The following is a 23,383-nucleotide window of genomic DNA, read 5'->3' on the forward strand; positions in this document are numbered from 1 at the left end:
TTGGAGCAAAGGGAAGTTCATTGAAGTCCCAGGCACCCCTCCCCTGATTGAACCAGAGAGGTGTGATCTCCTTTTGGTGGGTCAGCAGAAGGCAAGCCAGGCCTGTGAATACAGTTGCTGGGCAAGTTTCAAGTCAGTCCCTTTAAGCCCGGCTTCAGCCAAAGGTCACTTTTGTTCCCATTTTTCATCATTCAAATCAAACTTACAATTTTGATACATGCAGCTAGAACGCTGATTCTAAGTTCAAAATTATGACATTTAAACAGTTGCAACCTATGTGACACTCAAAAGTAGGTCACTCATTTATTTTAAACATTTCGATTTTAGTGGCTTTAAATCCCATTTCACTTAAACTGCTGACATCCACAGCTCAGCCAGTTTTGTTTTGTTATGAACATTATTTTAGGCTCTTCATATTTCCAGATTTGGTATGCACACAAGACTTCATTCTATCAGACATCTGCTGGTGTTCAGTAAGATTTTTGAATATCTTGCAATGTTTGAAATCGGCATTTTGAGCTTGCATTCAGAGAAACAAAGGTTATTTCAAAGCGCTCTTTGAGCTAACAGGCACTGCTGTGTTTCCTTTGGCACCACGATTCACTCATGGCGCTTCTGGCCCATCACGCTCGCACTGGTGGGTGGCAGGTCAGGCGACCATTTTGGTGTGCGCAAAAACTGCGCGGTTTTCCTGGATTCTGGTGCAATTGTGGGCTTTTCGGCCATCTTGGATTTTCTAAGCCCACAGCACCAAATGTTGCAGCAATAATAACTTGAACGTGGGTCGATACACCTGACAACCCAGGCAAAATGGTGTGTGCGGGCGCTCCGCTCGACCACTCGTATATATGTAATACAAATCAGAGCATCAGCCCGAGGGCTTACCTGGGCATAAAGACAGTGAGCAAACTGCTTGATGCCAATCCGCGTGGTAGAGCAGCTCCAGGCACAGATGGGCGCCTTTATTCTTTTCCCAGATAATTCTCTGCTCATTAAATCGATTTCAGGGTCATCACCTTCATGCAAACTAATTCTTCTTTTTATTGCCTTGGTATCGAAAGTGGTCACTATTAACTGGAAGAACTAATCAAAAGGGGAAGAAACGAGCAGGAGTGTGCAACCAGGGAGACAGGAACTGGCAGTTGGAACGGCACAAGAACACTGTAGAAATCTATCCACATCTTATTACCGGGTCAGAGAGTGTTAAGAGGGATTTCTAGAATTTGACCTGTTGGACAGATGCTAGGAGGTCACTTTAGTTATAGTGCACCTGGAACTCAGAAGTTAATCAAAAACCAATCAATCAAGGTAAAGTGGAGAGCGGTCAAGGCCTAGTCCAAGAAGAGCATGAGTGGGGATAAGGGCCCTCAATGAGTCCACACAATACAATAAACAATAATTCAATTTAGACAATCAATTATTAAAATACTGTGATTAATGATGTACTCTGGAAAATACTGACAAATGAAACTAGCAGGTAGTACTATCACACAACACTGTAATACAAATATATACAATCAACAGCATGGTCACTTATTATTCAGGTAAGTAATGCAGATGTAGAAGTATGATTGGAACCAATCACAAGTACTATATCCTAACTTTAGAGGTCCAAACCCTTAGATGAATGTGGCCTTGTGCCCAATGGTCACAGGGTCCAACACAGTGTTTCTCACAGTTATGAGTTATCTTTAAAAAGAATGCAAGAATGGTGATTAGTTTCAAACTAATAAGAAGTTCAACAACAATTTACCAGCAGATACATATGCTTTTCCTTTCTTCCAGACGCAAGGCTAACCCCCAGAGCCAGTACCAGTACTCCCCGCCTGGTTCGACCACCAGAGATAAGTGGAAGGATGATAGGAGACGAAGAGACTTGTTTCTAATGTTATCCTATGGAGGACGGGGGTGTGGGGTGGACACGTTATGTTATGTTACTTGGCATTTCTATAGCACTCTACATATCATTGGTATGACCTCAAAGCACTATGTGTGCTACTAACGCCTTACTTAAATTTTCCCAGATGTCATGATGGATCTTCTGGGGGCTCGATCCTCCGACCTTTGCTCCAGTGAGAGGAGCTCAGGGATCGCAAGTTTGAGGATTCTTCCAGTCAGGGTGAAACTGCTAGCTGCAATCCTGTCGATGAAGAAATGCAGAATCCAATGAGGCAGATCTCTTCAGGACACTTCACAGGATGGAAGGCGAGTTCCAGCGATGATTACCATTTGAACTGTCACATAAGCTGCTCCAGGACAAGTACCCTTGACGATTGGAGGCTGGAATATGGGAAGAAGGTGGGTTGTAGCACAAGCTGGTGACCAACGAAGTTCTGGACGTGGAACGGCGGCTGTTCTGGGGAAGTAGCTAACGAGAGAGCTTGTCAGTCCACTGGGTAATCCAGAGACACTTCCAAAGGCTCCAAAAGGCTGGATCCTTGAGAAGGCATTGACACTAGTTGGTCCCAATAATCCAGGGCTAAAGCACCGTTCACAGAGGTGAGACAATGGAGCACAGACTTCACTGGGCCGGACACTGGAGAGGATGCTGGGCTACCTCAGGAGTTGACTTTGGATCAGCAGCGGGCTGCTCTTTTTCGAGGGATTCTTGTCTCCAACACAGATCTGAAGTATAGCTGCAGAAGTCCTCCTGTTAACCAAAACCTGAGCTGGAAGCAAGTCCAAGCCCATAAATGGTAAGTATCTGCACCACTCAAACAGCAGGTAGTTGTCCAATCGGGGACAACTACTGGTTTCACATCCACCCCAGTAGCAGACTTTCTGGGACTAGAGAGTCTCAGCCCCCTTCCTGAGCGGTCCCCACACCAAACATACACACTCACTAGCCCACGAAAGCAGCAGCTTTCCCGGGAAAGTTCATGTCCTTATAAAGGATTTCCTGACCTGAGAAGATGGAAAGAAGGCCAAACACCAATATGGCACAAGAACAAGCAAAATGTTTGTGGTACCGCCATTTTGGGACACTAGCCATCTTTAATAGGCTTAGGCAGTAAAAGCGAATGTGCACTCTGTGGGATGTTTTTATCCATGCATCCAAGCCCTACCACAAAAACTGTGCATTACTGGCATTGAAAACATGATGGCCAGAGCTCCCCAGAAAATGCACAGGAAAATCCCATTTTGCCTATGTTGTGAGCACAGAGGGGCAATGCTGATTGCCAAAAGCAAACCCATAACTGTTGGGAATTCATTTTTCTTGAATGTCAAATATGGCAAAATCATGGGCACAGAATTACTTTACTGCAGAAACACACCTATGCCATGTCCTGAACATGGACAATATACTCCATGTAATATCACTTGCTGAAATGAATCAATCTAAAAAAAATCCCAAGGATGGATGCAGTAACCACAAAATCCTGAGGGTGGCGCTAGCGGTCTAAACTCTGACAGGAGAGCTGTCTTGCAAAACTGTCTAGTGCAAAGAAAGGGGTCTTATTTAATTAAAAGTTCAAAGGGGTTGCCTGTCCTGAGAACTCTTGACACTTCAGAACTCAACACAAGAAGCCAGGAAATCACAGGTTTCTGTTAATTAAATGCAAAGTGGCTCCCTGGCCTCCTGATCTCAGCTTCCCAGAGACCACACAATGGCCCCTTTCCTCTGAAAGGAATATGTTGATTTTGACTGCTTCCTGTCAACAAGAGCTGCCTGTGAGCAGAGCCAGGTCATCTGTCCCACCCAAGTTCTGGGGGCGTAGACAAACGCTTTAGGGAGGGGAGTTGCAGCAAAAATATATTTTATTGAAACACTGATAACTTATTGTGATTAAATGGCAGGAATGCACAACTTGGAGTTCCTTAAAATGACAATGTTGCCTACAATTGAAGTCAAAATTCGAAATTGTGGGATATTCTGGGACAAAACCCCGCTAATTATTAATATTACAGACACTGTGTTTAAGATAGACAAATGAAAATTCATTGGTATAAGTATGGACAGGCTGTGCACATTTGTATGAAGTTGGAAGAAAATCCGATATTGGGAACCAACCTAAAACGCGCAAAATGTTGCCATTTCTGGATGCAAGCTCCTAGAAACGCCAGAGTCAGAACAGGGGCTATCATCAGTAATGCCTCATGTGTGTATGTCATTTTAAACCACTGCATACTTGTGCAAATATGTATTTTGTTCAAATCTAGATTTGTGTGCAAGTTGACAGGAGGAGTGGACTTTCTGCAGGCTGTAAAATGACATCACGCTGACACACACTTCAGTTTCCCAATCAAGTGAGAAATGGAAATTTGACCAATTAGAAGCTGAGAGAGAGGCTGGCTTACTGATGCTGCACACACACCCATTTTCAAAACACATAAAAGCAGACAGTCAGGACAGATAGGGACCTTCAAATCCATTTGCTGCGGGACGCTCTTCCGGGAAAATCCATAAATTATCTCCATCAACCTTCAGAGAGCCAACATAGAGACTTCAATCTATCCACATCCAGAGATCCAGACTTCAAATCTATCAATATCCAGAACCAGAGGCAGAGCAGAGCTGACCCAGACCACTGTATCCAGACCCACAGACCTGATCAGAACCAGAGACCCAGACCAGACCAACAGAGCAGAGCTGACCCAGATCACGGTGAAGTGCCGAGACCAGACCAGAGTCCAGTCTAAAACCTGACCAGATCCGTGGCGAGGCCCATTTAATTCAAGAATATAGTGTGAGTACCTAGCAGACTGTGCAGAACCAATCTCTTAGTTAAAATAATCTAATCCGAGCTATTTTAATCTAAGTAGAACTGCCTCCTAACTGTCACCTGTCATTTTCTAGTTGCAAGCTGCACTTGTCACTTTGAACTTTAAAATTTCAAATCTGAAAAACAACCTTTACCATATTGCTCATATCTCCGTGACCGTTTGTCCTAGAGACTTGCAGTAACTTTCATCTGGAAGCTGAGATCCTAGGCTAGTGCTAGTCCTTGTAGTCCCTCTGTAATCGCGAAAAACGCACTCGCGAACGTGTGAAACGTGTGAAAACAGCAGTTTTCTTGCTTTCAGTTGCCAAAAATTCGTTTAACCTGCTAGTTACTCCTAGATCCTTGCTAAAGTGAGCCTGGACTAATATTAACTTGATACCACTCACCCTGAACCTCTAGAGGGAATTAAAAGCATTTTAGCGTATTTTTCACTTCATTGCCAGCACATATAAAAGCATTTTGGGCCTGTGTTGTAAACTTCTGTAGTCTAAGCTGCTGGGGTGAACTGAATTACATTTGATTGCATTTCTGAGAACTGTGTGCTTTCCTTCCATTTCCTTGCATTGCATAAAGGGGGGAGGGGATTGCCAGAGAAAAGTGATTACATTGTTTTGTTGAACGCATATTGAGTATTTTCTGTACTGCATTTTCATTCCACCTTGCATCCATTTGAAACCATAAGGTATTGTTGCTATCTTATCCATCCTATAACCACTCATCATTGATTATAAAGAAGTGTGCTAGTGCCAGACTATCCATTATTGATTACTGCTCAGATTCAGTGTGATATTCAATTATTAAATTATTATAAAGTGTGATATATATATCTATTGTTTAAATTATCAAATAAACCTTCTAAACTTGCAAAACAGAACTACTTCTTGGCTCAGTGGGGTCAGGGGGATTCTGAGAGAGGGGTGTTATATGAGGGTTGTCATCCAGAGTAGGAACCTGGACATCAAGATATATCAATAAGGGTTTTTCATTCAGCATCCCTGACCAGGCATTGACTTGGCTGTAGTGCTGGATTAAATATTCTTTACAACTCCAAAAATAATGCAAGAACTGTACAAATGTTACTGCAGCCACTAGCTCATCTTTATGCTGGGAGGAAGGCATGGTATCAAGCAGTACACGCAGACACGAGATGAGTTTGGTTGGGATGGTGAAACTCCTAACTTGCCTCAACTCTATAATGGGAGTAATCTCGACAATCAAACATAACAAGTCAGTCTGGTCAAAATAAAAAGACCTATTCTAAGAAAACCTAACCTTGCCCTCCCTTCCCAAGATAACAAATGTGGTAATGGAATACAAAAGAGGAAAAATAGTGGGTGAAAAATAAATGTCAGAATAGCTTCAGCACCAACTGCCTTCCCCAGGTTCAACCTCACGGGGTCTAGAGAGTCTCCCAATAGACCAAGGATAGGTGGGTGGCACAGTTCTATCAGTCTTGCACACTTTGGCTTACTGGTCCACATTAACAGTTCAATCTCAGGCTTTTAACTCTGGGTAGTTCAATCACGTCCTTTGCCTTCATCCGCCTTGCCATCAATATCTAGTTGGCATGCTTTCAAGTTCTCTCAGTTCTGCACAGGCTTCCCTCAGCCTGGCTCAAGCCTGTTTTTTCATGGGGGTACCCTTCCCCATGTTTTATCCAAGATATCTTTCACTGTCTAAGACTTTTGAAACTGCAAGGAATTTACATAGACCTCTGCATGGCCACTTAGAACTCTCTTTACACATTCCTTCAATTCACAATCTTTTCTTCTGGCAGCAATGCCTCTTGGTACTTGTAGTTCTTATTTTCTTCCCCTTATCTTCCTGGTGTTTTCCAAAGTTCTTATATTCGACTTTTGCCCTTGTGGCATCTTTCCCAATTCACATCTTTCATTTTCCTCTTATTCAACTTTCTTTTGTTTGATCCCCGCTTGGACTACATTTCAAAACAAAGTTCCTAACATTTCACAGAGACCGGAAGAGCTATTCCTTCATGGACCCAGCCTCGCGGAAAGTGTGCGTGTACACGCCACCTTCGATTTTCACAGGGTTTCTTAATAAGTAGCAGGTGTACATTATTAGAGCTACGTGCATAGCCTCATTACAGGGACAAGGCCAATGCAAGTCAGGGGAGCTAATCCTTCTGATCTCATTCCTCCCCTTTCTTGGTGCAGTACTTTTGTCAAAGGAAAGTGGGGAGGAATTATGGGAGTTGTAGATTCCCACAAAATAAACAGGGATAGGGGTTAGATAGTTTGTGGAAAAAGGGGGGATACCATGACTCGCCATTGGGTGTTTCTCCCGCACTCCCCGAGGACCCCTACTCGGGTGACCCTCCCTGGCTGGTCCACCCCCAGGGTCGGGATCCAAAAGCAATGGCATTTCCCTGGCCACCCGAGTAAGGGATCCATGGGGACTGGGTTAGGAAAAACCCTCTGGATTCTCACAATGCACATACAAAAGTAACCAAAAACCAGATGTGTAAAAATCTAGGGTTATACAAGTGTATCCCCATTGCACTGCATTGTAAGATGCTGCGTGCAATACAAAAATACAAGAATTCCCAATTTCACAGCAGTGATATTCTGAGGGACTAGTCAGTTTCCCCATAGCATGAAATCAAAAGTCAAGAGAAGTGAAGCTGAAGGCTTTACTTCGCTTCAAAAAGTCAGGACATGATAGAAACAGAGCAAAAAAATGGGTTTCCATAGGAAACTATGGAGAGACCATTCCAAAAAAGACAATGTTGCATAACAAAGGGCCAGGACAGGATATCACCTCGGAAGATCCCAGAAGGAGAGCAATAGAAAAGACTGAGCCATAAGGGCCTCTCATTAGTCACAACATGAGATGTTAGGTGTTACCCGTCAATACTATTCAATATGGAGATTAGGGGTGCCTGTGTGCCAGCAGTAGAAGAGAGGGACAGCCTTCAGTGTGCACAGTTCAGCCATCTGCCATCGATCTACCGTATTGCTTGTAGTATTGAAATAAAAACTCTTGAACTTATCTCTGTAGTTTGGATATTCTTAAGGTCATCTGGGACATTTCATAATAGTATTATTTCTATTTATCTAGTCATCTCTCGTATAACATTCAGTTCAGTTTAGTAAGTATATGATAGATATATTATTGCTATCTCATATTGCAAGTTTTATCGATAAGAACTTTAGAATTTATGTAGTTTAACTTTGTTTTCAAAAACAAAAATCTCTTCAAAATGCGTATTTAAAAGAATGTACATTAAACACAGTCCCTGGATATTTCAGGTTTGGTTCAAGCACCACACTATGCAAGTATTTCATACATGCATTCATCAATTCACAGACCTTATAAGAAGGGTGCGTGTATGGCAGGCCTATAGCGTGTGAAAGCACAGAATGTACCTGTTGTGCTGGATGTCTGAGCTCACAACATCAATCTCCAAAGGTAGGGTGAGTATGTAGATATCCAGAGCTATACGGAGGTCGTTCAGGTCAATGCTTTGGATGTTCTCACAATTCTCCAGGCAGCTAATAATTTCTCCTGAAAACAAACGGAAAATGAAAGTCAGGAAAAAAATTAAAAGTAGTGAAAACGTCAAAAAATAGATCCTTCTCGGATCCTCCCTGTGACGGATTACCATTTGCGAGAATGTGAAAGCAGAAAATATATTAAATAATGTGGGCGAGTCTGCTTCTGTAAGGAAGGTCTGCTAATGAATAAAAGCACCATGTGAACATTATAGTGCACACATTTTCCTTTTACGAGGCAGCCTCCTCGTACTCTTGGCATAAACCAGGCAGTGCCACGGGACAGTTTCAAAGTTCACATGTGCATTTGTGACAGCTGCTGGAACGGAAACATTCTACGGCACAGGCAGCCTTTTCATCTTCTGTACTTTCCTTTACAAACATGGTAATTGCATGCCTTTATCGGTCTGGTGGAACGTACACCTTTATATATAAGCCGTGCATGGTTGTGGCATGGTGACTACTAAAGGCACACAATTACAATGCCAAACACTTTGAAATCACACCAATGACAGCTCTGAGCAGGGATCAGCTATAACAGGATTGATGCGCATTAGTGTCTGGTCGACTGTCTCCACAGCTGCTACAATATCCAGACTGAAGCCTTTTGATGCTCCTGCAGGAAGGGCAACACGTTCCTCTGGGGGCCAGGAACCCTCAACCAGGAGACCTCCTTGGAATCAGTAAAAGTGGGACTAAGCCCTTACTCTGGCCTTGTCAAGAGGGAACGGGGACCCCTTCGGCCAAGGGTGGGAGGCCAACCAGGGAAAAGCCCTTACCCAGTCCTTTCCCTATAGAGGATGGTGGCAATGAAGAGAGAGATGAGCGCGCATGCGTGAAAGAGATTAGTGTCACGGAATAGGGCATAAACGCTATCACAAGCGGCGGCAGCTCTTTTAGACAGCCGACGCGTTCGAAGAGCGAAGCAGAATAGAGATAAGCACAGTGGAGTAGGATTGAGCAGTGTGAAGAGTGGTGGCCTAAATATATGGGAATAATAAGTATGAACATTTAACTTACAGAGTATGCGCTAGATAAGGATACTACAGACAGAGGTGAATGCACACTCTGGGGACAAAATGAAAAACAGGTAGAAACCTATTGGAATACTATGTATTCACATAAGAAGATTATGCTTAAAAATGATCTATAATGGATGTTTTTCTATTTTTTGTATTTGTTATATTGTTTGAGCGCCATGACGGAACACAACCAAAACCCAGTATGTGTAATATAATTTTCCTTAATAATTTTCTTTACGAAATTCACTCAATGGTGAAAAATTGGGAATGAATCATAATGATGGGAATGTCACTGATTTGCATATATTTTTTGTATATAATAGTGTTGATAGCCCTGATGATGGACGGAGGTCCGAAATGCATTGGCAATAATTTTGGAACACTGATTGCCCAGGAATAAACATGCATATCTGATAAATCATATCAAGAATGGTGGATTGTTATTGAGAAACTAATGAATGAAATACAAATCACTGATGAGTTAATTGAAACCCAACGAGGGGAGAGAGAGAGAGCGAGCTCATCCAGGGATGGAAGTTGTCCAGCCCTACTATATGGATATTGTTTAAAACCTAGTGCCTAGGCTTGAGGGTGAGTCCCCACAATTGACTGTATAATTAGTAAAAAATTGAAATTTAAGCAGTGCCCACCCTACTCCCGATTTGTATATTTCCCCAATTGGCAATCGAGAGAGTCCCATTTCCTGCTGCTGTATTGCCAGTATTCTTTTGAGCAATAGCAAGCTTGTCTCGCGTCATTCCTTGAAAACAAAATGCTGCCCAGAATATTTCTATTTCCCATTGGAACATCTTACTGGACAGAGAAAGAAGCAAGAACCCGCAGAGCGAGTAAACAGCACCACACGCTATCATTGTCAGGCAGCCACAGTCCAAAACCCAGGCATATATGAAACTCTCTCGCAGCTTGTAGAGTTCACGATCCAGCAGCCGAAGAGGAAAGTAAGGGGAAGGAGCAGCAACACAGCCCACTCTCCACTCTACAGCAGCGGTCTTGGGCTGCAAACAACACCCTAGACGACCAGCAGCCTCACACCCCTACACAGACACTAATTACCTTAGGGATACCTGGAATAAGACCCCATAACATGGTCATTGGCACTGCACTATATGGGTAGCCATTGATATTCTGTGGCAGGCCCACACAAGCAAAGTGGGAGTGGCTAAGCCCATTATTTAACATCTTTGCTGTATCTAACCTCTTCTTGGTGGCTATTATAGGGGCAAATTGGCAAGGAAAGCAGACCCATGGAAACAAAACGGGGAGCATAAAAAGAAGAGCAGGATGCAGGAAGATGTAGGTTCTTAGGGTGAGGTTAGAGGAGGAGGAGATGCAGACCAAAAGACAAGCAGGCGGCGGTGGCGCAGCGTGGAGGTGATTTTTTCTTGTTAAGGTGAGTTATTGGTTAGACACTGCATTGGGAGTGTGTATGGCAGTGTGGTGGGTGTGGTTAGGTAAAGTAGTGTAAGGAGTGAAGGAGAAATTACTTACAAGTAATGTTCTTCCTATGGATTCTTCTCCCACAGATTCCTCATCTTGATGGATATCCCCCATCCAGCTTCAGCTGCTACCAAATATTTGGCAGGGAGCGTAGCACAGCTCATCGTCACCCCTCTACCTCACCATGCCTCGACCACACCACACCTGGACGTGACCTTGGCGTACATTTGTCACGTCACTACACACTCATACCTCAGATCCCCACCTTTGCCCAACAAAAATACAAGCGAGGGAGGAACAGGTCACTATTGAAGGACTAATGGCTGACAGTATCACAATAAATATAACCATTTTTTTCCTCGCAAGGCATTGCGTCCCTTTCGATAGACTTTAGAATTGGCCGTTTGAAAGGTGCAGATCCTTACCATTGGTCGGTTGGGACTTGCTTCCAGGCTGGATTTTGTATAACAGGATCCTGTAGCCATTTCTTCAGATCGGTGTAGGTGCCAAGAATCTCTCGTAGATGAGTTAAGATCCGAAGAAGACTCCTGAAGAGGCCTGGCATCCCTTCCTGCATGTGGCCCAGTGCAGCCCTGTTGTGCTACCTGATCCCAGAAAGAGGCCGAGGGGTTCTTCAGCCCTTGGACTAGTGGGACCAACTAGTCTCGGCACCTTCGAAGATTCAGCCATCCTAAACACCTGGTGGACTGAACATGTCTCTTGTGGTGTACCTGCCCAGAACGGTTGCCGTTCTAAGCTTTCACCCGGAACTTCGGTGGTCGCCGGCTTGTGTTACAAGTCGCCTTTCCTGTTAATTTCAGCATCTCAGCTTCAAGGAATCCTGTCCTATGAAAGCTTCTTCAACCAGGATTGGAAGGACGTTTGCCTTTGACTGTGTGCGGGGGGCCACCGCTAGAAATCATCTTCCCCCGTCCTGTGAAGTGTCCTGAAGAGGTCTGCATCAGTGAATCTTGAATTTCGTCATTGACACGGGTTGCATCTTGCATCTGGACTTGACCAGAATAATCCTTGCACCGCAGTTCCTGGGCACCTCTCACTAAAACAAAAAAGTGGGAAATCCAAACTCCAGCAACCCCCAGTTGACCCATCAAGTCATCTGGAAAAATCAAAGTCAGGGGGTAAGTAAATGCAAAGCAGGTCTCCCCCTTATCCTCTAAAGGATAACACCGGGATTGAGTCCCTTTGTACCCCAACATTCCATTCCACTGCCTTTTTATCATCGAACCTAGTCAGTACCATCTGAAAGATAAGAACACAACTTACCTACCTGGTAACATTGTTGAATATCTTCTTTGAAGTCACCAACACAAGTATAACCTATCTACAGAGATGATATTCTGGGAGGTAGCATTGTGCCTCCAGTGACCTTTGGGTGCAAGGCCCCATTTTTCTTAGGAATTAGACTGCTGAAGTTAGGGAAATTCCCTTGTGACTTGGTTCCATATTTACTGCTTGAATGTACTTACCTATTATATTTATTATGTCCTTTGAATGCATTTTAAGAAATTATGGCAAATGTACATGGGATACATTACTCACCGTAATCTTATTTCTGATGCTTAGATTCACATGCTATGTGTAGGCCGACATCTAGTGGTAGCTGCAGAGTATTACAGTTTTTGTTTTTGAAACTCGAAAAGGGACGTCGACAGGGCATGCCAGTAATACTATCCCCCTAGTGTGACATCATCTGTCCCCTTGGTGTTCACGCGTCTAGGTCTCTCAGATGGTTTTGTTTCTGACATGAGGTTGCATGAAGTGTAGCATGAGTACAGGTGTAGTAAAGCAGATTTATTACAGATGAAGCCCAGAAAACATCTATGCACCTTCTACTCCACAGGGGAGGAAGGGTGGGCGCATGTGAATCTAAGCAGATACAAGCACCAGAAATACGATTATGGTGAGTAATGTATCCCTTCTGAGGCTTGTGGAATTTTCTTAGATCACATGCTATGCATAGATTAGCAAGCAGAGTTTGGAGAAGTTGGTGGGTTGTGAGACGGTACAGCGGCAAATAGATGTTTTAGCACTGCTTGTCCCACCTGGGAATCTGCTTTAGAGTGAGTGTCAAAGCAGAAGTGCTGAGTAAAAGTATGGATAGAGCTCCATGTAGCTGCTTTGCAAATGGCGCCCAGTGAGACGTTTGCGATAAAGCCCAAGGTAGCTCCTGTACCCCTGGTAGAGTGAGCCCTTGGTGTGAAAGGCAGAGTTTTATTTGACAGAGTAGCAGAGCTGTATGCATCTATCCATCTAGAGATGGCGTTCATGGATACAACAGTTGGTCTGTTCTCCTTACCTGTCTGGTCTTGTTTACGTAGTAAAGGACCGCCCACCTTACATCTAGGGTATGGAGTTTTTTCTCAGCTAAGCTTGATCGATTTTGAAAGAAAGCTGGTAGTTCGATGGACTGATGGACATGGAACTTAGAAATGAACTTAGGTGAAAACCTAGGGTGAGCTCTTAATATCAATTTGTCTTTGTGGTTAACAACGAAAGGGTTTTGCACTGACAAATCTTGAAGTCAACTGACTTCTTATGGAGGTGATAGCCACCAGAAAAGCCATTTTATATGTGGGGTGTGTAAGGTTGGACTTGCGCATAGGCTCAAAGGGGGGTCCTATGAGCTTTGCAAGTACTACATTTAGGTCCCACAATGGAGGCGGGTTTGAAATGGGAGGGTGGAGTCATTTTTACTCCCTCCATGAACACCTTAATGACAAGGATTTTCGACCAGGACACCTTACTGTGAGAAGTGGTGTACGCTGATAGATCTGCCAGGTGAATCTTGATTGAGTTAAATACTAGCCCTGAGTCTAGTAAGTGGAACATTTAATGAAGAATGTGTGATAGAGTATATTCTACCAGGGTTATTTGTTATGACTGGCACCATATTACAAATGTTGTCCACTTGTTGAAGTAACAGTGTCTAGTGTTTGGTTTAAATGCCTCCTTGAGAATGTCCCTACAACTTTGAAGTAGATGGCGCAAAAATCAAAACATTTATTATCTCTGAAACAGGATGACCCATCTAGCTAGAAATAGTTGCATTAATTCGGCAATAAAATAAAGAATATTCCATGCAAACTTCATGACGCCAGACCGCACTGTTCATGAGGACGTAACTCCTCATGAACAGTGCGGTCTTGGACGTAACTCCTCATGAACAGTGCGGTCTGGCGTCATGAAGTTTGCATGGAATATTCTTTATTTTATTGCCAAATTAATATATAACGCTTGGTAGGTTTCCATACTCAGCTGATGCAATTATGCAATTTATCAATGTTAGGTTGCCCTGTGCTGTCCAAATGGCTACGTGAACCTCGGGGTCCCCTTCCAATTCAACAACAGCCATCATTTTAATTAACAGATTGTGTACAGTTCTACGGAGTCACCTTCGCTTTCCACTATCGCCAACATTTGGAATAATTTCAAGTTACTTTTTTCAACCCCAACTTCTATTCAACAGGGCACAGCTGTTCCAGTGTCAATGAACAGTTAATTACTGGCTCAACGTTTCGGTCTCTAAAGAGTGAAACGCTGTAGGACAAATGGCTCCTCACAAACTAAAACTGAAAGTAGGTGCTGTAATTATGCTACTACGCAATCTCATACCATCTTGTGGACTCTGCAATGGAACAGGGTTCACAATTATTTGTCTACAAAGACATATCATAGAGGCCTGTGTAATTAACGGAAATTAGATACTGTTCTTATACCGAGCATACCTCTCACTCCATCTGATACAAATAGGCCTTTCAAATTCAAAAGAAGACGGTAACCTATAAGTTTAGCCTTTTCAATGACCATTAATAAGTCACAGGACCTACGTCCCTTTCCTGGAAACGATCAGTGGTAATTTTAAGAAGGGGTATAGAAGTGACCATATGAATTACCGACCGATATTAACCTTTAAGAACTGCAAGAACAGCATATGTCACCCCAGGACCGGCCAGTAGAATATATAAACAGATCTATGATATGGCATTTGTAACGCACCTATACACAAGTGTTTCAAGGCGCGACGAGGCAAGGGGGGGAACAAAGGGAGACAGACAATGATCCTACTAGGCCAGGTGTCATTCAGATCGCGCAAGTGCAAGAGTAGAGGGGAAAGGGAGAAGTGCAAGGTGGAGAGGGTAAAGTGCATTACAGGGTCAATAGCATATAGGAAATAACAAGGGCCAACAAGTGGCGGTGCGAGTAAGTGCAGATAAGTGCTGGGAAGTGGGGGCTGTGGGATACAGACACAGTCCCGTAGTGCAGGGGGTGCCAGGGAGGCAGTGCAGTGGAGTGTGGCTGGGCCAACGACCGAGAACGGCGAGTGGCCCAGTTGCAGATTCAGTGCAGTTTCAGTAACTTTAGCAGGGGAGATGGAGATTGAAAGCAGAGGCGAAGAGGAAGGTTTTGAGGTGCTGCCGGAACCGGAGATGGTTCTCCTCAAGTTTCAGGGAGGCAGGAAGGCTGTTCCAGAGGGAGGCTGCTGCAGCGGAGAGAGATCTGCCACCAACTCGTTGTTTGGAGAAGCGACTGACCCTGAGGGAGTTGGAGGCGGATGAACGAAGAGTTCGAGAAGGAAGATATTTAGGAAGAGAGAGTTGAAGGTATTTTGGCCCAAGGCCCCAGAAGGCCTTGTGGACAATGCAGAGGGTTTTGAACTTGATTCTCGCAGTCACTAGGAGCCAGTGTAGTGATTTCAGTACTGGAGAGATACGGTCCCTGGGCTTGAGGCGAAGGACAAGTCTCGCAGTCCTGTTCTGGATGAGTTGCAAAGGGCGGAAAGTAGAGCCAGGCAGATTTAGATAGAGGCTGTTACAGTAGTCCAGCTTCGAGAGAACCAGGGCTCTATAGACAGTGAGCTTCTAGGGGAAGGAGAGGAAAGGAAGGATACCTCTGAGGAGGTGTAGCTGGTAGTGTGACTTCTTAGAGACGTCAGATATGTGAGGAGAGAAGGAGAGTGTGGAGTCGAAGATGACCCCAATGTTTTTTGCCTTGCATGTAGGAGCAGGAAGAGGGCCCAGAGAGGCCGGCCAGAGAGCAGCAGGGAAGGAGGGAGTGGGAGTGCCGATGAGTAGAATCTCAGTCTTACTGGCATTAAGGCAGAGGTCATTGGCGGCACACCAGTCCTGGATAGCATAAAGACAGTCAGAGATAAGGGAAGGAGAAGAGGAGGCCGAGGGTAGCCTGAAAATGAGCTGGGTATCATCCGCATAGCACTGAAAGTAGGGGCAGAGAGCGGCGATGCGGTGGGCGAGAAGTGCCAGATACTGGTTGAAAAGCCAGGGGGAGAGGTTAGAACCCTCGGGGACACCACAGGTAGAGAAAAAGATGTCAGAAAGGAAAGACCCCAGTTGGACCTGGGAGGGTCGATTGGAGAGGAAAGAGGTCAGCCACGCCAGAGCCGGACCAGTGATCCCCAAGTTATCACGGAGACGGTTGAGCAGGATGGTATGGTTGACAGTATCAAAGGCAGAAGAGAGATCAAGCAAAATGAGAACACAAGGAATGTTAGAATCAAGGTTGGAGAGCCAGTCCTCACGGATGTTCAGGAGAGCAGTTTCCGTGCTTCTGGCAGCTCTGAAGCCAGACTGATGGTCATGAAGGCTGCCAACAGATTCAGCATGGAGATTAAGCTGGGAGATGGCCAGTTTCTCCAGGAGCTTGCCCAGGAAGGGAGTGATAGAGATTGGGCGGTAGTTTGCTGGGCAGGAGGGGTCGGAAGAGGGCTTCTTAAGAAGGGGGTGCACAAGGGAGTGCTTGAGAGGGGATGGGAAGACTCCAGAGGCAAAGGAGTGATTGCAGAAGTCAGCCAGGGCGGGAGCCAGAGAGTCGATGTGGTCCTTGATAGTTTGGCATCTGGGTGGGGCCGGCAATACTGTTAATACTCAATAAGGCCTCAACAACAATATTTTTAATTAAGGGGGGCTCAGCATCAACAACTTTGAATACCATTGTTATAGAGAGAGTACACAAAACCAAATGACTCCGAAGCATGGACAGTGACTGCTCAAGCAAGGCAATGACTGTCACGTATCCAGCCACATGGGAAATAACTGCACACATACCACACAAACATCCTTTCCAACCCAGACGACGAGTGTCTACACAAGTGCTGAAAATGCAGCCCTATGCACCCAGGCTCAAGGCCAGCACTTGCACAGGTAGTGCACAAAATCTGCAACTTACTGAGGCACATGGGCAGTATCTGTAAAGGCACTGAACATACAACCCTATACGCCCAGGCTCTAGGTCAACACTTGCACAAGTAGTGCACAAATACCCAGACTTACCGAGGCACGTGGGCAGTGTCTGTACAGGCATGGATCCATGTTGGTTACGGACCGTGACGGAGCAGATTAACTGGACGAAGAGTGGTGGCATCTCTTGGTCCAGCAGATCCTGCTCGTTGATAGAGTCCCCACCGAGTACACTGAACGAGTCATCATCTTGGTTCACAGTGTTGGAGTCTGAAGGGGAGTCAATGTCCTGAAACTCAAGATCAGACTTCTCGCGATACTCCACCTCCAGATCTGGATCACTCTCTGTGGCTACGGCACAACCAGACACGTTTCCTGCAGAAAGAAGAAAACCATTATGGCAGCTGCCGACCAGGGCATCTCACTGCATTCCAACAAACCCATCACCCAATGAAAGCCTTCAACGAGCCACACACCGGCAAACAGGACAATACTTGCATCACAACCGACAAAAACAGCCGATGCCCTAAATCTGCAGACCGGAATAGTTTAAAAAGACTTGCTGGCACAATGTAGAACCTGCATAGCAGATGGAGGTGGGGGATAGCATGGCAATCTCAGACAGCAGTGTGGGGGCTACTAGAAGCAGGATAGGATACAGCACATTACACCTACACAAGTAGGATGCAATCACGTTCATTGGTCTAAAGCCAGTAAACACAGGCATAAAAAAAGTGGTAGAAATGTGAGCTGTTGCTTACCGATGTGACACTTTGGGATATTCTTGGGGGAATTAAAAGGATACACACGTGCTTCTTCTCTCAGAGCAACAGTCAAGGCAGGGAATCTATCATGCAAGTGAAACTTTTAAAATTCACAATGTTGGGTAGAATTGTGGAAATGAAGAGAAATGTATGCCTCACCCTGAAAGGAGAGCACATTTACATGAAAGCACAATAGAGAATTTCTCAAGTGTCGCCTTTGTGTATATCTGTAACACTCCACGGATAGGAGAGACCTATTCGAGCAGTAGCATCCTTCTGAAAGCTACGCTTTGAGGTCCCGCTACTATTGTAGGTGCTGTGTTTCTTTACCATCTTCAGCTGCCATCTCAGTTTCTGACATTTCTATGTCCTCGCTGCGCTTCCTGTCCTGGTAAGATTCCTCCTGAGAAGAAACAGCAAAGGGGTACTATCAGTTCAAGATCAGAGACGTGTGATCCGACCGCCAGCAGAGGTGGGAAAATGGCATAAGTGAATGGAACAAGAGTAAATGCTAGAACTTACTATTGTTAAATTACTAAGAACTGCTGATCCTAGACCGATGGAAAGCATCTAGGCAGCAAGCAATAACTACTAGGCATTGAAATTCATTGCTGGTCATTAACGGGGAAAGAAAAGGCCCATGAATGACACTAGTGCCTACCCAAGTCAAAGCCCCTGTACACTATACACGTATTGCTACTAGCCTGTAAAGAGCCACAGGAACAAGAAACATCAATATTTATGACCAAGTGCCAAGAGGAATCCCAGTCAGCAGACAGCTTGCTAATTTCAGTGCTTTGCAACAGTGACGGTACTGCAGCAACTATCTCAAGTCCCAACCCCACCAGGTGTCAACCATCACTCTAGCAATGGTAGGCGTACATCAATCCTCAGCAACAAAAAGCATTACCAACAACTAGTAGAGGCCACAAGAGAAGCAACACCTGATGTTAATGATAATCCAGTAGGAAAATGAAAATACAAACAGCTGGTTATAGCAGCTGCTAATATTAACTAACGGCCAACAAAGAAAGCAATCACTTACCTTTTCTACAGCTCTTTTGCATGGATACAATCTTCTTCCCACAAATATCCCTCTTTATGAAAATGCTTCAGACAAAGATCCCATCTAAACCTTTTTTGAACAGACAGCAGAGGACAGCCCATGCAATATTAGCTAGACGGTCAATGCTCCACACCATTTCCACAACTCCACAGAGAGCAAAGGCCAAACGCCATGGTTTATGGCCAAAATAAGCATTGCAAACAATCAAACCGTCATCTCAGAGAGGTAGATGGGATTGCCAAAGAGCAATAGTGGACCCACCCTCCAGTGAAGGTGCAAGTGCATTTGTTTGGAGTTCACAACCTGGTTTCCAGTATGTTTAACCTTTACCCCAGAACTCACTAATGGAGCAATCAAGGATTAGCACCTGTGGTAAGGTAGTTCCCAAGGGCGAGGTGCTATTCCTGGTTGGTGACATTTGCTATCAAATAATTCTTCTGGACGGTGTGTGTGGCAAATAGTTGTAGCCATATTTGGTCAGGAACTCCTAGAGCACTTCTATTTTCCGAAGCATGGGCTTAAGCCACCGCCTGGGAATTTACAGCAGAAACTCATAGAAGTTGAATGTGGAAACCCACAGTGATCGGGTGGTCAGCCAAGGGATTTGTAGTTAATGAGATGTGATAGGAAAAACAAATATTTGTGTCAAAATAAATAAGATTACGAGCACTGGGTGAGAGAGAGCTTAGATGGAGGAAATGATATAAAAGAGGGTGAAATATGAGTGTTAGCAGGAAAGAACAGTACCTCAGTCTTCCAGGCATTGACGATGAGATAATCGGAGGGCATCCAAGATTTAATTGCAACCAAGCAAGCAGAAAGATTGTGATGAATTTCAGGAGAGAAAGAGAAGGAAAGATAATTGGGTGTTGTCTGCATAGAAATGGTGAGACAGCCCAAAGGAAGAAATAATAATAGCTGCAAGATCGAATGTATAGAGCGAAAATAAAAAAGGACCCAAAACCGAACCTTGAGGCACTCCATGGGCAAGCGAGAATAACTCACCTGCCCAAGTGACTGAAAATGTTCAATTAGAGAGATAAGCGTGAAACCAAGACAGGACCGAACCCGAAAGACCAAAAGATGAAAATTAAGCTAAAGTAAAGAGTGATCAACAGTGTCGAAAGCAGCCGATAGATCAAGAAAAGTAAGAAAGGATGTGTGCTTAGGGTATCATGCAGAAAGAAGTGAGTTCAGCACAGAGAGAAGAGCAGTTTCGGTAGAGTGAAAAGGGCAGAAACCAGAATGAAATTGGGGAAGAAAAGAAGAATTAGAAAAAAACGTAGAACTCTGAGAATGAACAAGCCGTTCCAGAAGTTTAGAAAGAGAAGGTAGATAGGAAATAGAATGACAGAGACAAGCAAAGGATCAGCAGTGGGTTTCTCCAAAATAGGAATAACAGATGCGTGCTTAAATGTGGAGGTGGAAAGACAGATATTGAAAACCCGGAATAGTCCCGCAAGTGTGTTACCCTGTAATGGACTTGGACTTGCCTTGGCACTTCTGATACTCAGCGTCGTCTGTGAGGTGAAGAAACGCCACGGTGGAAATACTGCCACTCACTGGAATTTGTTACCTCAATTCCGCATCTTGATCCGCCCAACATCCCTAAATTTGCAGTGTCCACGCGCACCGTGCGAGCCTCCCGGAACTGTCCCGCAAGTGTCAGCTGTTAGACTGTAATGGACTTGCCTCAGCACTTCTGATACTCAACGTCCGGTCTGTGAGGCGAAGAAACTCCTCGGTGGAAACACTGCCACTCATTGGACTTTGTTACCTCAAGTAACTACAGTACTTTTCGATTCTGGACTTTGTCACGTACTTTAGGCTTCTTTCCACTACGAACACGTAACTCTCTCATTTTTGTTTCTGTGCTAAGTTCTGCACCTTGCCCCACCCACATCCGCCCAGCCTCCCTACATCTGCAGTGTCCAAGTGCATTGCGCGTGCGCTCCCGGAAGTGTCGGCTGTTAGGCTTTTTGGCTGTGAGGCAGTGTGGTGGGTCCTTTCACTTTTACAAATGATCTATTTCATGCGTTTTTGTTTTTCCTCTTTCTTTTTGTCCATTAAATTACTGGCATACTCTGTTGATTCATACTGCGCCACAGTGGGCATTTCTTTTTGTTTTTTTTTGTTTTTTGGCCACACTACTGTTGTACTTCTAATAAATTCCCATAAAGAAATTTGAAAATTAAAATGATCTATTTCATTATTTTCTTACTTTTATTTTTTGTTCCTCAAACCATTTGTTCATCATCGTTTCTCCTGGCTAGCCCAGATTTATCCTGTAATAATAGTTAAGAGATTGGCTCGTAGGAAAAACTGTGTTTGTCATTTGTGGTGAACCTTTTTTTCTCTCAGGGGTACTTATGCTGCTTGCATTAGAACTCTATTCAGGCACAGTGCTCTACACCAAAATACCACCTTGTTGTGCTTTTTGTGTTATAAGGCACCAGGTCAGGGCTTGCATTACGGTTGGCAACTTACGTAGCAGCAAGTGTCTTACAGACGATATGGCTCCCTCAGGTTTAAACACTACTGCCCCTCTATTGCAGCACGATTCCAGCATTGATATGGGTGTTGAAATCACTCAAAATCCAATTCTTATTGAACGTGCCATGGATTCTAGTACCACCCTTACAGTCAACAATCCATTGCTATCGAACCAAATGATAGCGCTTATACACTTAATAATCCCACTGCTGAACGGACACACTTTCAGCACTATGCCCCCAGTGGGAGCGGGATTCAATCTCTCCATTCCCACTCTCGAATTGGGGCAAGTGTAGCGAACGGAGAAACCACCGTATACTCTGACGACTGTCTGGAGAAACCTTTTAACAATCATGTATCGGATGTTTCAATTTGGGCTCCTACTCTGCAAACAGAATGGGGCAAACGTCATAGAATTTTGTTGGGGCATGCATCTCCTGTTTCAATCTTACCCTCCGAAGTCGAAGAAACATGCCTACATAACATGTATGAGGGAACTACCATGGACTTTAATATCTGTCATATCTGTGATGGTTGGCAGTCGCCTCTAAGGCGGACCATCCCTTGACGAGCTCTCCTACATTGTCTAACATTGTGCCCACTTCCAGCAAGGATTTTCACACACATGACCAATCAAATGTGTCACCCAATGGTGTGGTTTCGGGTCCTCATCTTAATAACAGAGTACTAAAGGAATCACTACAACACAACTTCAGATCTGATTCTTTTGGTACATCTCATTCTGATACTCTTTCTTTTCCTGTAATTACTCAGATCCTTAATCTTATCGACAAAAGACATGATCAGACACACCATCTTGAGAATATCAAATCTTCTATTGCAGAGCTATCAAGTAAATTGAGTAAACTAGAAGGCTTTACGATGGCGCAGGCCACCTGCCAGGTTGAGACATGGTGTCTTTTAGATTCCCTTATTGGTAAACTCCATTCACTAACCATTGTAAAGGCAGTTAGCAAATGTACTCAAATTTCTCCTCATGGGATGTCTGGTGCACCTATGCTGCATTCGTAAACAGAAGCAGTGTCTGTTGATGCCGTCTGCAATGTAACGGAGCACGAGACTCCTGCTCCCATGTTGCTTAAAGCGGTCCAAATAAATGCTTGGAAACTGGATGATGTATTTAGGTACCTTATCTCACAAAAATCCGACTTACATAGCGATGCTACGGTACCTGCGCCCTTGGTCAATGACACAGGGCCCACATGTGGGTCTCAGGAAGATTCGCCTAATAGCCCGTCACCGCTTACTGAAATTATAGACCAACTAGAAAACACCCATGCAGTTGATGATTCTACCGAGTCATCCGGGCACTTGTACTCGGGCAAATTGAGATGAGCACATGCGAGAGCTCTCAAACATAAAAATAATGCCAAAAAAATATATATACCATTAGAAAAAAAATCAAAAAATCAACTCAAACACAAATCATTTGTGTAATATTTGAAACGATAATGAAATCATTGACCTAAACAATTAAACGAGGAGTCGAAATCGGTATTGAACATGGACACTTAAGAAGGCAGGGATGACAGAATGTTTTTTTTTAAAAAAAACAAAATCACGCCATCTACTGTTCCTATGAATTTTACTAGTCCATCTAAATCTCAAAACGTAGTGACTCCTGAACTACTCACTCTATCCTTGAATTCAAAACCATGCCAATTATCCCAATACTACCCGATGGCCTGTAATAAGCAAACCGGAGCCTCTGTAATGGGTTGCTCTAAGGTTGTTACTTTATCCACCATACCGGTGACCAGGTCCGATGCCCATCAACTGCACCAACGGAACTTAAAATCAGGTTCCCAGGTAAACCCTAGGCTCTCTTCTGGCTTGGATGCAGTTGCAGCTCATTTGATTGCTCATTCTCAAGTCAGTGTGATGAAAGATAGTATTAGTAATCAATCTAGTGAAGCTGGATGTCGACAACCTACTCCCGTTGCCAACACACTCCCCCAATACCAATTCAGCTCTTATTCCCGATGAAAACTCCAACGTTGCTCACTTGTGCATCGATCCTAACACAGTTATGAATGAAATAGACATCACTATAGACACCCCGAATATTCTGGGGTGGACTAGCGATTCCAACAAAAATGGTCCCCAAA

The 23,383-nt window shown here is 44.2% G+C and overlaps 1 protein-coding gene across 8 annotated transcripts in view; it reads right to left on the reverse strand.

The window, feature by feature from the left end:
• SZT2 (SZT2 subunit of KICSTOR complex) overlaps positions 1–23,383 on the reverse strand; it is a 2,035,845-nt gene that overhangs the window by 1,015,236 nt on the left and 997,226 nt on the right. For all 8 annotated transcript variants that reach the window (XM_069642429.1, XM_069642432.1, XM_069642427.1 and 5 more), the window contains 3 exons: positions 18,026–18,098; positions 17,025–17,306; positions 8,111–8,249 (listed from right to left, as the gene is read on the reverse strand). In XM_069642429.1, the coding sequence (XP_069498530.1) occupies positions 8,111–8,249; positions 17,025–17,306; positions 18,026–18,098 (494 nt within the window). The remainder of the gene's footprint in view (positions 1–8,110; positions 8,250–17,024; positions 17,307–18,025; positions 18,099–23,383) is intronic.

Source organism: Ambystoma mexicanum, chromosome 1q (genome assembly GCF_040938575.1).
Source record: "Ambystoma mexicanum isolate Mex_15411 chromosome 1q, UKY_AmexF1_1, whole genome shotgun sequence".
Taxonomy (NCBI): domain Eukaryota; kingdom Metazoa; phylum Chordata; class Amphibia; order Caudata; family Ambystomatidae; genus Ambystoma; species Ambystoma mexicanum.